This window comes from Suricata suricatta, chromosome 10, assembly GCF_006229205.1.
Source record: "Suricata suricatta isolate VVHF042 chromosome 10, meerkat_22Aug2017_6uvM2_HiC, whole genome shotgun sequence".
Taxonomy (NCBI): domain Eukaryota; kingdom Metazoa; phylum Chordata; class Mammalia; order Carnivora; family Herpestidae; genus Suricata; species Suricata suricatta.
In genome coordinates this window covers 36,539,297-36,553,800 of record NC_043709.1, presented here as the reverse complement: position 1 = coordinate 36,553,800, position 14,504 = coordinate 36,539,297, and the positions used below count along the sequence as shown (strand labels likewise).

At 38.1% G+C, this 14,504-nt stretch overlaps 1 protein-coding gene and 1 non-coding gene across 2 annotated transcripts; one reads left to right on the top strand and one right to left on the bottom strand.

The window, feature by feature from the left end:
- The first annotated feature begins 850 nt into the window (after positions 1-850).
- On the top strand, positions 851-2,849 carry MYF5 (myogenic factor 5). The gene is made up of 3 exons (XM_029955938.1): positions 851-1,351; positions 2,168-2,243; positions 2,659-2,849. Exons 1-3 carry the CDS (start codon positions 851-853, stop codon positions 2,847-2,849), a joined length of 768 nt encoding a protein of 255 aa, XP_029811798.1.
- A 10,962-nt stretch (positions 2,850-13,811) lies between these two features.
- Positions 13,812-13,915, bottom strand: LOC115305800. Its single transcript, XR_003914998.1, has one exon. It is a non-coding gene; the product is annotated as a U6 spliceosomal RNA (small nuclear RNA).
- Between the last annotated feature and the right edge of the window lie 589 nt (positions 13,916-14,504).

Genomic DNA, 14,504 nt, shown 5'->3' with positions numbered 1-14,504 from the left:
CCCGGGCACCTGGCCCTTGAGCCCATCTCCTTTCAGATGAACAGACATGTAGAGGGCACTCAGAGTAAGCCCTATCTTGGAAAAAAAAGAAACCTCCCTGCCCATCCTTCAATAACATAGAGCCTATAAAAGGACCATCTGATCAGAACAAAATAGATTTCTTAAAATATAGATTCACTCCATGATTGCAAGCGTCACTTCAAGGTTTTAACACCGGTTATTCAATCCAGTGGCTGAAAAAAATTCCCAAAATAATTAAAGTTCATGTAGAAGAGAAACAAACACCTAAAAATAAGGTAATTCTTCACGTCCAAGACTGAGAAAGCAGCTCGGCTTTGGGTGTCAGCTGATAGTAGGGAGTATTATTTATTAATTTTTTTTTTATGTGTGAGCGATTCCGAAAAGTTGGGTGGACATTGTTCCTGTGTCTGTGACACTCTTTAAGTGATCCCTTGGTTTCGGAAATCTAGTGAGAGCGAGTAAGCCGGTTGGGGAGTGATCCCCCTCACCCCCTCCCCGGCAGAAATGCAGTAAAACCATTAGCGTCAAAAGGGGCTGTAAACAGCAAACTGTCTCTAGAGAAAAGGCGGAGGTTTGCCCAGACAGCCCCTGCGGGGGTTGTGGTGGGATATGCTAATGGGGCCGACCTCCCTCCCCCAAGAATATATAAAGAGCCCCAACCCCAGCGCATCCGACCCAGGCCGCCAGGCGTTTGCCCTTGTTAATTACCAGAGACACCGACCAGGGAGCTCCGCCGGGGATTTGCAGGCCCGCAGCGGCGCCAGGCTCTCCTTTCTCCCCTGGCTCTCTCGCTGCAGTCCAAGTGTTATCACTTGCTTCACCGCGGAGGATGGAAATGATGGATGGCTGCCAGTTCTCACCTTCTGAGTACTTCTATGACGGCTCCTGCATCCCGTCTCCCGAGGGCGAGTTCGGGGATGAGTTTGAGCCACAAGGGGCTGCCTTCGGAGCGCATAAACCAGAACTGCAAGGCTCAGACGAGGACGAGCACGTGCGAGCACCTACAGGCCACCACCAGGCCGGCCACTGCCTCATGTGGGCTTGCAAAGCATGCAAGAGAAAGTCTACCACCATGGATCGGCGGAAGGCTGCCACCATGCGCGAGAGGAGACGCCTGAAGAAGGTCAACCAGGCTTTCGAGACGCTTAAGAGGTGCACCACGACCAACCCCAACCAGAGGCTGCCCAAGGTGGAGATCCTCAGGAATGCCATCCGCTACATCGAGAGCCTGCAGGAGCTGCTGAGGGAGCAGGTGGAGAACTACTACAGCCTGCCCGGTCAGAGTTGCTCTGAGCCGACCAGCCCCACCTCCAATTGCTCCGATGGCATGGTAAGAGAGAGCGCTGGTCACCCCAGTCTTTTCCAAAAATTCTTACATCTCCTTTAAGCCAGGTGTGGCAACCAAATATTCACTGGTTATTGGTGGGTAGTGGGATGGGGGTGGGGAAGCTAGAAGAGAGGTGCCACATTTAGAAAGATGCCAGGAAACAGCTGTGGAACAGGATTTTAGTTGGACTTCCTCCCAGGTTCTAGGTGAGCGTTGTATGGAAGCGTTGTCATAGATCGGTGGTTGCAAACGATCAATAACCTGTCTTCTCCACTGGTCAGTTTCTTTTTTTTTTTTTTTTTAATATAACAGTAATAGGACCCATCATACACCAGTATCTAAAGGCAATTGTCTGAAGCTCCCACTGCCCCATGGTTATAACTAAATGAAGAAATGGAGAGAAATACCCACATGGCCCCAGTCCCTGCTCTGCTGAGGCCTGGCTAGAAAGAGATGTTGATGCATTCTTTTCAGAGGGCGTTTGCTCCATCGCTGCCAGGTTTTAATGTGTTTTTGCCCTGGGAAAGTGTTCTCTCCCTGAATTAGTGTGGCTTCCTTCTACTCCAATCCATTTTGCATGGTTAACCCAGTGCACGTTGCTGCCGAATTCCACCCCCCCCCTTTGCTGCTGCCCTCCTCTTCTTCAAGCACAGAGAGTGACCTCAGCGCCCTTACAATTTAGCTCCCGAATCCAGGCAATGAAGATCGGGTTGAGAGTGGTCAATTTACGGAGCTAGTGGTCAAGAACAGACTCACTGTAGATCAGAGCATCTTTTGCCAAGACCTGAAAACAAACTTCCTTTGTGTTTGGCCTTGTAGCCCGAGTGTAACAGCCCTGTCTGGTCCAGAAAGAGCAGCAGTTTTGACAGCATCTATTGTCCTGATGTACCAAATGGTAAGAAGTGGTGACTTCAGGGGAGTTAAAAAAAAAAAACAAAACAGTTCAACGTCACAATTCAGCCTGTCAAAGCAGTCTTGTCTTCCAGGCTGTGCTGGGGAAGGGACTAGAAGGGATGGTTCTTACGGGGAGGTTTTGGCACAGCAAACTATATACACAGCTTTTGTCCAAAATCCCCCTAACAGATTCACACACATATGCACTTTTGTTTGAAATTTTACTTGGAAGCTTCTCTACCCCCTACTTTACTCCCATGAATTGTTACATATGTGTTGCAAATTTCTGCATCAGGCTTTCTATGACCACCTGACCTCTGAGTGTCAAAGTTGCTGACCTGTAGTTTAAGGGGCTATGTAAGCAAGTCTCTCTGTTTAGGATTTTTTTTTTAATGGTTTTCTCCTTGTATCCTTAGTATACGCCACAGAGAAAAGCACCTTATCCAGCTTGGATTGTTTGTCCAGCATAGTGGATCGAATTGCCAACTCAGAGCAACCTGGACTGCCTCTCCAGGACCCAGCCTCTCTCTCCCCAGTTGCCAGCACGGATTCACAGCCTGCAACTCCAGGGGCCTCTAGTTCCAGGCTCATCTATCATGTGCTATGAATGGAAAATGTAGTCTAGATCAGTTCTACGAGGAGGACCTGCTCTATAGGAGGAAGGAAGCCCAAGAAGGTCAAAAGCAAGACAACTTGTATATAAAGATTTCCTCGCAGTTGTAAATGTGTAAATATTATTTTGCCACTTTATAAGAAAGTGTATTTAACTAAAAGAATCACCATTGCAATTAATACTTTATTTCCTTCTTCCTTCTCCTCCTCTTCCTCCTCCTTCTCTTTTCTGCCTTCTTTGCTTTAGATATATAGTACAAATAATATTCTTTTCTGATAGGGGACAATCCACTGAAGGTAGCTTGTTGCAATGCTTAACTTATATTTTTTATAAATATTGCTCATCAAAATATTATGTATGCTGTTAGATTTTTTTTTCTTTAAAACATTAGAACAGCTGAAAATAAGTTACAGGAAACTTTAAACATATTTAACTTTTGTTTTTCTTATTAACCCTTTGGTGATATTGTATTAAATAAAAACATAATGATACTGCCTAATGGTATATATTTTGATCTTTTCTTACAAGGAATGCTTCTTTCTAATGTAAGCACAAAATAGTACTTTGTGGATAGTTTCAAGATATATGAAATTTTGGAAATTCCACCATAAATAAAATGATTTAAATGCAATATTTCTGTTCATGTTTAAAAACAGCAGCAACAACAACACAAAACACCCCTAATGGGATTAGCAGTCACTGACAACTTTGGGTTGGGGGTAAAAATACCAAAATAGTTGGCTTTGTAGATACATTTGATGTTTACCATCTCATGGACACAGTTTAGGGCCCGTTGATGTCACAAGTGAAGAGAACATTTCTATTTTAATCAGTTTTCAAGGAAGGCTGCTAAATACAACTTTTCCTTTATATTAAGACTGTGACACATAATGTGTCTGTGTGTGGATGGAAAGTAGAAGTTGTTCAGGAAAAGACTACCTGTTTAAATGACAAGAATGAACATTACATCATTTTACACCTACAGTACCTTAGAAATCATGAGTCATATCTTACTTTACCACTTGCCTGAAAATATTATCTTATTAATATGTTAATATTGTCAAGAGAATATTTAAAAGTATTGAGCTGATTCTTTTTCTGTTGTTAAGTGCTGGGATAAGAAAATTTATGAAACACATGGGTGGCTCAGATGGTTAAGCGGCTGACTTTGGCTCAGGCCATGATTTCACAGTTTGTGAGTTCCAGGCCCACATCAGACCCTGTGCTGACAGCTCCGAGCCTTTGCTCCTCTGCTTCGGATTCTGTAATAAGTAAATAAACATTAAGAAAAAAAAAACCTTACACACACCATAGTAAAGCGAAGCAAACTGCAATTGGCTCCTGTCTTTTCACAACCTTTTTGATTTTATTAATCATCATGTGTGTGTGTGCGTGGGTGTGTGTGTGATGGACATGCATTTTGCATTTTTATTGTTCATCACTTTAAATATCCTTTAGCAAGAACTGAGATAAAAAACAGAGCAAGTAAGTGGAAATGAGGTTGAGACAATCATTGAGAAAATTCTCGCAAGTTTGCCATTGAGAGTGATAAAAAGGAAATATCCTTAAAACATCTAAAGTAACTGTTTACAGAGAGAAGAGATCATTGTTTTATCCTCTGATTTGTACTTTTGGTTAAAATTGCTAAGGGTGTGTTTACATACAGTAATCACCTGGACTGCTTGCTAGAGCTTGGCAATTAGGAAGGTTTTCCTTTCTTTCTGATATGTATTTTCTTGCACTTGTCCAGTCATCAGGCTTAAAAGAATGGAAATTATTCCATAAAGAGAGGGAGAGGGAAAGGGCTGAGTACAAAAAATAATGTAGCCACACATCACCATGAGCATCATGTCCCAATATGGATGCTGGCTTTTAGCATACAGGTAGATCTTTCCTCATCCTTGGTTCTGGAGTGTGGAGATTTGAGGTGAAAAGAATTCAAGAAGCCATGGTAGATATGTATGGATAGTTTCAGTATAAGTTTGAGTTATTCATGTCATTGGACACTGTGGAAGATACATTCTCTTTTTTTATACTTCTGTGGAGAGATTGGAGATTTGATGTTGTTGTCAGAATAAAAGGGACTTTTCAAAGATTGGTTGGTTTGGTTTTTTTTTTAAGTTCATTTTAAGACATATTGCCATACTCTATTCTGTTTAATAAAAGCAAGCAGAGAATATCATGTAATTTTAATTCAGGAGAATAAAAATGAACTTTCTTTCTCACCAAACTCCAGTTGCTTCTATAACTTGTTAGTGTGTTTGATACTCTCAGTGAAAAATTATAATGCCTCAAAGTGTTCTGTTTTCTCATGGTCTGGATTTACTAGGTGGGGATCGGTGTGTCATGAGAGACAATATTCTCCGTGCCAGATTGCTCGATGATTCTCATATACTAACATCGGAGGCTGGTGGCTGTTCAGCAAACAGCTTGGCGCAGCACATCACATACAGTCATATGTACTTTTTTTTGACAAAAATCCTTCAGGAATGGGCTCTCCAGTTGTCCAGACCCAGAAAAGTCTCTTCTCCAAGAAAGGCCGGGGAGGAGAGGAGTAAAAAGTGACACTGGCAAAATATTCAAGAAGAACAGGATTTTGCCATCTGTAAGTCCCCTAGAATGAACAGTTGAACTGTCACTGAGCTTGGATCAGACCATTCCATCTCCGCTGGTGGGAAAATGCAACAGCAGTCAAATTTCTAGAAGCTAAGAAAATGTTCCTTTGACTATCTGCAGACCTGTTGGGGAGGGGCTTCTCAGGAAAAAGGAGTCAAAAAAAGTCTCCTTTCTCCTCATGCATGGAAAGCACAAGCTTATTGGCTACATAGGAAAAATGTGGCTAGTGAAGTTATGGAAACTGGGAAGTGCTATTTGGAAGTCAACTGCTATATAAATCAAGGTGTCTTGATTGCCCTGTTTTTATTTGTTTTTTGTATTGTTTTGCTTTTTGTTATTGCTTGTTTGTTTAAATCCAAGTTAGTTAACATATAATGTAATAATTATTTCAGGAATAGAATTTAGTAATTCATCACTTACATATAACACCCAGTGCTCATCCCAACAAGTGCCCCTATTTTTTTTTAATTTTCTTACTTGAAAGATGGAAGTCAGATAAAAATTAGTGGCCATGTTATAGCCACAAGTTCTTCTTTAAGATGACATTCCTACAAACACTTAATCTGAGAGTGTTTTTTCCTGAAATTCTCTCTTTGGGGTTATAGCAGTTACTAGATTAAAGTAGTAATTTAATTCCATGACTTTCAGAGATGGTATTTTTGGGAATGATATGAGAGCACAGTGATTTGTAATTTCTGAAGGGGCCTGCTGGAGTGGCAAAGTAACCCCATGAAAATATCACCATTGAATGTTTCCACATTATTGCAAAAAGCATAGAACACTAGATGTATTTCCTTTAAGAAGTCTGATTATAGATATTTTAATTGACTCATGATTTAGTTGTTTAACATGGTTCACTCACCAAGCAAAGGATATAGCATTTAATCTGAAGTCTAAACTGGGTCTAGAATGATTAATGTGTTGCTCTTTTCAATTTTTATTTGCTATATCTGTAAAATGGGGTAAATAATGATTACAAATAGTTACTTCTAACATTATTATAGTGTTAAAATCCTAAAAAATAATTCTTCATAAAGAGGAAATTAAGCCAAATTTTATCTCCATTTATGCTACTCAGTTCATTTCATTGATTAAGTGGGCACTAATGATAAAGCAGCAACTAGTAATTATGGAGTACTTATCATTATGCAAATAAGGAAATTGAGACTAAGGAGTTTAATAATTTGCCTAAGAACACTCTGTTTGGACTGGCTAATTAGGCTCCTTCACAGCACATGTTCTAGGAGGCTCAAGCAGAGGTTACAAGTCTTTTAATGACATAGCATTGGTAGTTCCAGAACATTCTTTTGGTCAAGGAAGTTACTGAAGCCAATCCAGAATCACTGAGAAGCAAATTAAACTCCTCTTTTCAATGGAAGAAATAGTAATTAATTTGTAGCCACATTTAATCTAACACACTGGTTGGTATCTAATGCATCTCTCTGTTTCTTCATCTTTCACCCATTTTACCCATTCACTGTAATCTGGCTCTGCTTCTATCCCTATCCATAGTTGAAACAACTTTCAAGTCAGTTGACTGTTTGTATTCTGGACCAGCTTATACCTGCAGCCCAGACATCCCTTAACATCTCTTTAATGTCTCAGTGGCACTTCTAACTAAATATGTTCCAAATTCAACTCATGATGTTCAACTTCTTCCTCTGCCTCTTAACCAGGCTCCCATTCAGTATTGACTGTCTCAGTAAATGGTATGACCAGTTATGTAAACATGAAACTTAAGACATACTCCTGATACATTAATCTCTTGTCTCATTCATTACAAAATCCTATAGATTTATTCTCCTAAATATCTTTCAAATGTCTATCCTCAATAAAACTGTGGTTATCTCTATCCATAAATATGGTAAGTTTCTCAGAATCTGTCTCCTCATATTTTCTCTGGATCTCCACTTCTGAACACATCATCTAAGGCTTTCCTTGGGGACTGTCCCTTTCTTTTTTTCAGGCCATGTGGTTCAGGTAGGAGTGACTCTAGCAACTGACTCTAGAAGTGGTCAAGTAATTCAGGACTGACTATGAGTATGTCCTCTTCTTTGGACATAATGATTGTCTCATGGACCAAGTTGTTCATGAAATGTCAATTCTAGGATATTTGCTGGATTGATAATGGGAAAAAAGTTCGCTTTCTGCTAGGATGATAGTATATAAGGTTGTTTTACTCTATGTTGCCAGCTACCATTTCATCCCCAAGAAAGGAAATTCTGTCTGAAAAAAAAAAAAACATAGTAGAAGCTAAGCTGTGGCTATGATGCAAGAGATATATTCCAAAAAACATTATTAAATGTTGGTATCCCCAAATACCTGAATATCTGTTCTCAGCCATGCTTTATCATTTTGGAGCCAACAAGTGATCTTTTTCCTTAAACTAGTATAAGTGGAAACTTTGCTAATTGAAAGAATTTTGCATGATCTTTCCCACGTATTCCAGCCAGAGCAATCATCTCGGAATATTCATCTGATCATGTCGACCACCCCAAACCCCCTCCAGCTTATTTCACATAGGTTAACAAAAGACCAAACTTAACGAGACCCTCAGGTTCTAGATGTCTTCTTCCTATCTACATCCTTAGCATTACCCCTTGATAGAAATAATGTCAAGTCCCAGCTCTCTCCACTCCAGTCACCTAAGGGACCTTTATCAACCACAGGATTCACTCTTGCCAAAGGAGCTTTACACATTCTCTCTGCATTGCTCTTCTTTCCTCCACATCACCTAGTTGATTTCCAATCTCCTTTTAGATTCAGCCCAGGCATCAATTCAAAGTTTCCCTTGAACTCTTTCACAGTATCATGTCCTCTGATTCTATGATCTCAGAATACCATACACCTCTTCTCCATAGCATATCTCATAATTGCAATTATGTATTAATTTGCATGACTATTAACATTCGTTTCTCTGCCAAGAACAGGTCCGTGCTCAACCCTGTGTCCCCTGGACTATTGGAGCAAATTTTGTGTATATACATGAATGAATGGATATTGTTGAAGCATGTGTTATTGTGAAATTACCTCTCATTTTTAAACTTTCTTCTTCATAGAATTCTTTAGTACTGTCTTCTGTATTTCTACTGGTTCTCTTACCTTTTGTTGTTGTTGTTGTTGTTGTTGTTGTTGTTGTTGTTGTTAATTTCTTGTACTGATCTCTCTTACTCTGGCCAATCTGTATATATTTATTTCTTAAGATCCTGTTGTGTGGTCTCTTTTCTTTTGGTCAACTGGGGACCTTTTCTACTTCCATAGAATTACCTCCTACTTATTTTCTATGGTTTCTACCATTGCCTCATCTATACTTTTTCTAACTGAAGCTTCCCCACATGCACCCTCTGATTGGCATGATTGGCCTTTTTAGTAGCTATTAATCAGTTAGGGGTGGGGATCTGACCTGAGAGCAACCAATCTCGTAGATTGATCAACATTTCTGAATTGCATAGCTTGATTTCAATATGTGCATTGAGATAAACATTTAAAAAAAAATAGAAGTTTGGACTCAGAGAAATCACTGTTTAAAAATGGGAACTAAATTGAAAGTTCATGATGTTGAAAAGATTATGATAGGTAATGCCCAGGCCAAAATTACAGAGGAATATCAATTAAGTAAACAAAAGAAGCCCATTAGTAGTGGGACAGAGTGGATTCAGAAACAGAATAAAGTATATCACCCACTGTGTGCTCATTACTTATAGTAAATCTGGGGCCCTGGACACGAGCTGAAATTTAGACCCTCTAATTTATCACTAATTAACTGAGGGAACTTAGGTAAATTACTTAATTCTCAAAAACTAGTTTTCTCACCTATAAATGTAGATAGTAATAGAATATAAATCACAGAACTTAGGAGGATTGCATGTTATACGAAATAAAAATGCTTAGCTTAGTGGCTGATACATAACAAATAGAGAATGATAATTAATAAAAGAAAGTTCATTGGTTGGGACTTAGGATGAAGGCTCATAAGCATCTGGTGGGTGCATCTTTGGAAGCATCCTGATTCCAGAAATGTCCTCCTGCTTTAGTGACCATGGACCCAGTGATTCCCTGATTACTCTTCATGAATCCTATACAAGAGCTAACCAGAGTGGATCTGCACCTAAAAGAATCATATTAAAATATCCTCCAAATATTAATTGGCAGGCTTTTCTTCAGAAGGCCATTAACATTTTCTGTGGCGCCTGAATCTTTCCCTCTTGATAGCAGTCCCAATACGGACAAAATTAAATACATCTTCTCCTATGTATCCTATTTCATTTGGTGGCATCCTTTGCATAGGTAAGCATGCCAAAAAATTTAGAATCCGTTTTGATTCTTCATCCCCCCCCAATAGTTAATTTAGTTTGTCTATAACATCATGTAAAAGGAATTGTAAAAATAATTACAGTAACAGCAATGGAAAGAAGTGTATTTCTTAATAAGCATAATTTTCCATACTGTAATTTATGAAATCAGCTTTTGTTTTCTATTTTTTGCTTACATTTAATGGAATAAGATTTCTTTTTTACTCAAAAAGTTGTTTTAACCTGAACATCTTATAATCAATGGGGTTGTAAAGTCAAAAAAATGTTAGCACCAAGTGAAAGCTAAAAAAGGACAATTACTAAACATTTTTTTTATACTAGAATCTGGGTTTTACATGTTAATATTGATAAAACAATTACCTCCACTCATGAAGTGACTACTATATCTCTAGAACTATTTTCAGTATCAGATGTGCATAATATACATCTAAGCAGAAAAGCAACTCAATGAGATGAGTATTGTCCGCTCCAGGCTATAGCTGAGGAAGGGCTTGCGCACCTAGAGGAAAAGTAACATGCTCGATGAGTAAGTGGGGTTGTTAAGCCTCCAATTATAGCCCTGTGCAGCAACTAGAGGTCAGTGAAAACCTGAGGCAAGGCAAGGATTTTGAGCAAGTAACTGAGATCTTGAAAAGGTGTTTTAGTATTAAGGCAGTTCACTACCGAGAGGGTAGAATCGGGAGGACTAATTAAGAGGATTCCGTAATGGCCCATGCACGAGGTGACATTGTCCTTTAGCCCCTGTTGATCTGTCCAGCACAAGCCCGGTTCTCAATGAAAGTCGTTGACTGATTGAACTGCTGAGGTTGTGTCTGTATGATGCCAAACATCTGGATACAAAGACTAAAATCCAGTCATCCAGATGTCGAGGTTACATGATACGTCGCCATCAAACAATTAAGACCTGTAACTGACTGACTGCCTTTCTTACTTTTCATCCAGATAAATAGCATTAAGTCAGCTTGAGCCTGTATTGACTGCTAGTCCTTGATTTTTAAAATGTGTATATGTTGTATGTATGTATGTATTTATGTATTGCTGCAGAATGGTTCATCTGGCTGCCAATGCTGATGAATTGCTGAAAGATGAATGGTTGTGTAGCAGACAGGTGACCGTAAAATAAGTGAGACCTAGTAAGTAATGGAGAAAGTGAAGAACGTGAAAGCTTCATATTATCAGAGATGTATTTTAAGCACCATTTTGTGGTGGTTTCTCTTCTTTTTATTCAAAAATTTTTCTTGGGCTTGGGTGTCTCAAACGTACAGCATTACAGTTCTCTAAGTAACTATTATTTTTTCACATCAAAGCTAACTCCTTGAAAATATTTCACAGACAATTAAATGTTAACACTTTCCTTCTGTGACAGTTAAAATGTGATGTAAAAGTGAAGCATTGTAATACCATATTCAGTTCACTAATGGTGAATTTTATGCTCCTAAACAACTATATTGCATATAATAATGTGTTTTAAAATTCTAACTTAGATGAAAATCATACCGCTTTAATTAAGTAATGGTGGTAACATAAAATAAATATATCTTTGGATTTTTAAAAATTATCTCCAAAGTAAAGTAGATGTAACTTGAAAATAAAAATATTAATTTATCATTGAAGATAATACTTTTTAATGAAATTCATTCTGTATCTAACTGCTAAGCTGACTTGTTGAGAAATAAAAGTTTGAATAAAAATAACTGGTTTTGTGTAATGTTAATGAAGAGATTAGCTACTACAGGATAGGCCATTCTTTTTTTATATACAAAGTAGATTTAATGAGATAAGCATAGAGCTGTTCACATATGCTTCTACACATAAGTTAACTAGTATTTGTATTTTAATAAAAGAGGATGTTGGTTGAAGGACGCATCAGACACACTATAGTTCCAATTAATTAAGTGTATGTCTTTTTTCATACATTTTTAGGTTTTTATTTAAATTCTATTTAGTTAACATACAGTGTAATAATAACTTCAGGTGTGCAATTAAGTGATTCAACACTTACCTGGTGCAATACCTGGTGCTCATTATGACAAATGACCTCCTTAATCGCCGTCACCTAGTTAACCCATCCCCTCGACCACCTCCCCTCTGGTAGCCATCAGTCTGTTCTCTATAGTTAAGAGTCTGTTTATTAGGGGTTGCTTCTCTCTTTTTTTTCTCCCGTGATCATTTGTTTTGTTTCTTAAATTCCACATATGAGTGAAATCATATGGTATTTGTTTTTCTCTGACTAACTTATTTTGCATAGCATAATACTCTCTAGCTCCATCCACGTTATTGCAAATGGCAAGATTTCATTTTTTATGCCTAAATAATATTCCATGATATATGTAAATACCACTTATTCTTTATCCACTCATTATCTATTCAACCATTCATCATCCATTCATCGATGGACATTGGCTCTTTTCATAATTATTTTCTTTGAAGAAATTACTGATTTTTCAAGTTACTTTTTGAATTACTTGATTGGCTTTCCATTCTGTAAATAAGGATAATAGTAACTAGAAAGATGAACTATCTACTTAGGAAGGTGACAAGGAGAATTGGGATGATTTCTTGGACAACTTAACCCAAACTCCATTGACTGTAGTTGTCAGTACCTTTTAGAAGGAGCATGAGTTGGTGGCTAAAGAATACTAAAAGCCTGTGAGGGCTTTTTCTCTACTAAGTTGTGAATTCCCTGAATCCAGAGCTCCTAATATCTAGTATTGCTTCAGGCACACAAAGAATATAAAATAAATGCTCATTGAATAAATTACTATATTCTCATATCAATTTGTATACATGATAGAACTTTCACGGGAGGAATTCAAACATCTTCCCATATCTAATTGTAGATCAGAACATCCATCCTGTTTTAAATGTTATAATCTCTTTCAGAAAGACAGGATATATGATATGAATAGGCTCATACAAATTTAGAATCAATTCAACATGAAGAAATGAGTATCCACTACAAAGGCATCTCTTTACAATCACAGGTTTAATAATAGAGCTAGGAAGGATTGCATCAGTCGGCCAACATTTGAATGATAGTGAGAAGTTTTTTTTTATAAGGTTACCTGAAGAATTTTAAAGTCTTTCAGGCTTGCTGTGCTGAAAGGATAAATGTCTTTTGCAATGACACATTACCATCCCAAAGCATCTAAAAGTCCTTTTAGAATAACATATAAACAAGAATCACTTCACCCACCTCTGGGCTGGAATGTGACAGCTGGTTAAAGTAAGCATAGCAACACCACACAACAATGTCAAACAGGATGAATGGCTTAACCAATCAAAAATAGAGCATCAGAGTAAAACTGCTCAAATTAGATTTCTGGCCAGGACAGTAAAGTTAAGTGTTCTGTACTGGTATAAAGTCCCTAGGATCCTTGATGACCACAAAAGTCATGGTAGTGCCACTAACCCAATTTAAGATGTGATGCAACAGCTCAAAGTTTCTTAATAGCACATGGGGGCTGATTTGGTTTCCTGATCCAACATAGAGAATGTAGAAAACTATGGATATAGTTAAGGGAATGGGCAGTGAAGTAAGACTGACCTTGGTCAAATCACAAATTCTCAACTTAGAGGTTACTCAAGCTGCTTTTGCTCTCTGTGCCTTATTTTCCTCAGTCATAACTCAGAGTTCTTAATACTCGCTATTTTTAGGATCATAACGTGTCAAGCTCTGAAATCAATTCCTAATACAGAGAACTCACACTATACATGGAAAAAATGATTTTTACCTATTAGTGGTCAACAAAATGCTCAGGAGGGAATTCTGAAACATATACTCCAAAAAACTAAATTATTCTTACCCTGGGGCCTGACTAGTTGTTGGCCCAAGAGAAAATCTGGGTTAACTTAAGATGTTTCCATAATAGCAATAGAATATACACTATCGCCAGAAGATATGTTTAGGTGGAACTGAAGAAAACATTAACCTAGCTATTTTTTTCTGATTTTTTTGGTTGTTGTTGCTATTGTTGTTTCTGCCAAGCAATAAATATTCAATCAAAATTCCAAAATGAATTGCTTCAAATTCAGTTTGATAAACTCTAGGATTTTCATCTTTGTGCAGGGGCCATGCTAATCTTCTCTGTATCATTCCAATTTTAGTATATGTGCTGCCGAAGTGAGCACTAGAATTTCGAAATAAATACTCATGTTCATATAGGAAGTTACATACTGCTCCAATATTAAATAAAGTTGCATAAATAAGTACCTAAAATCATTATTCCTTTTATTTGGGTTAACGTATAAGTTTTAATAAAATCTTACTTTCAGTGTCAGAGACTGTATCCTCTCCATCCCATCTCCCTTCTGAACTCTGGCCATCATTCTCTGAATTAATAACTGAATATAAAATTTAATTTTTTTAATTTTTAAAATTTCTTTACGTTTATTTATTTTTAAGAGACAGAGACAGAGCATGAGCGGGGGAGGGGCAGAGAGAGAGGAAGACACAGAATCTGAAACAGGTTCCAGGCTCTGAGCTGGCTCGAATCGATGAACTGTGACCTCATGACCTGAGCTGAAGCTGGACGGTCAACTGACTGAGCCACCCAGGTGCCCTTGAAGATATAATTTTAAAATGTTTTCACAATAGGGGCAGCTGGGTGGCTCAGTTGGTTAAATATCTGACTCCTGATCTTGGCTCAGGTCATGATGTCACAGTTCATGAGAAGGAGCCCTGCACTACTTGTGATTCTCTCTCTCTCTCTCTGTTTCT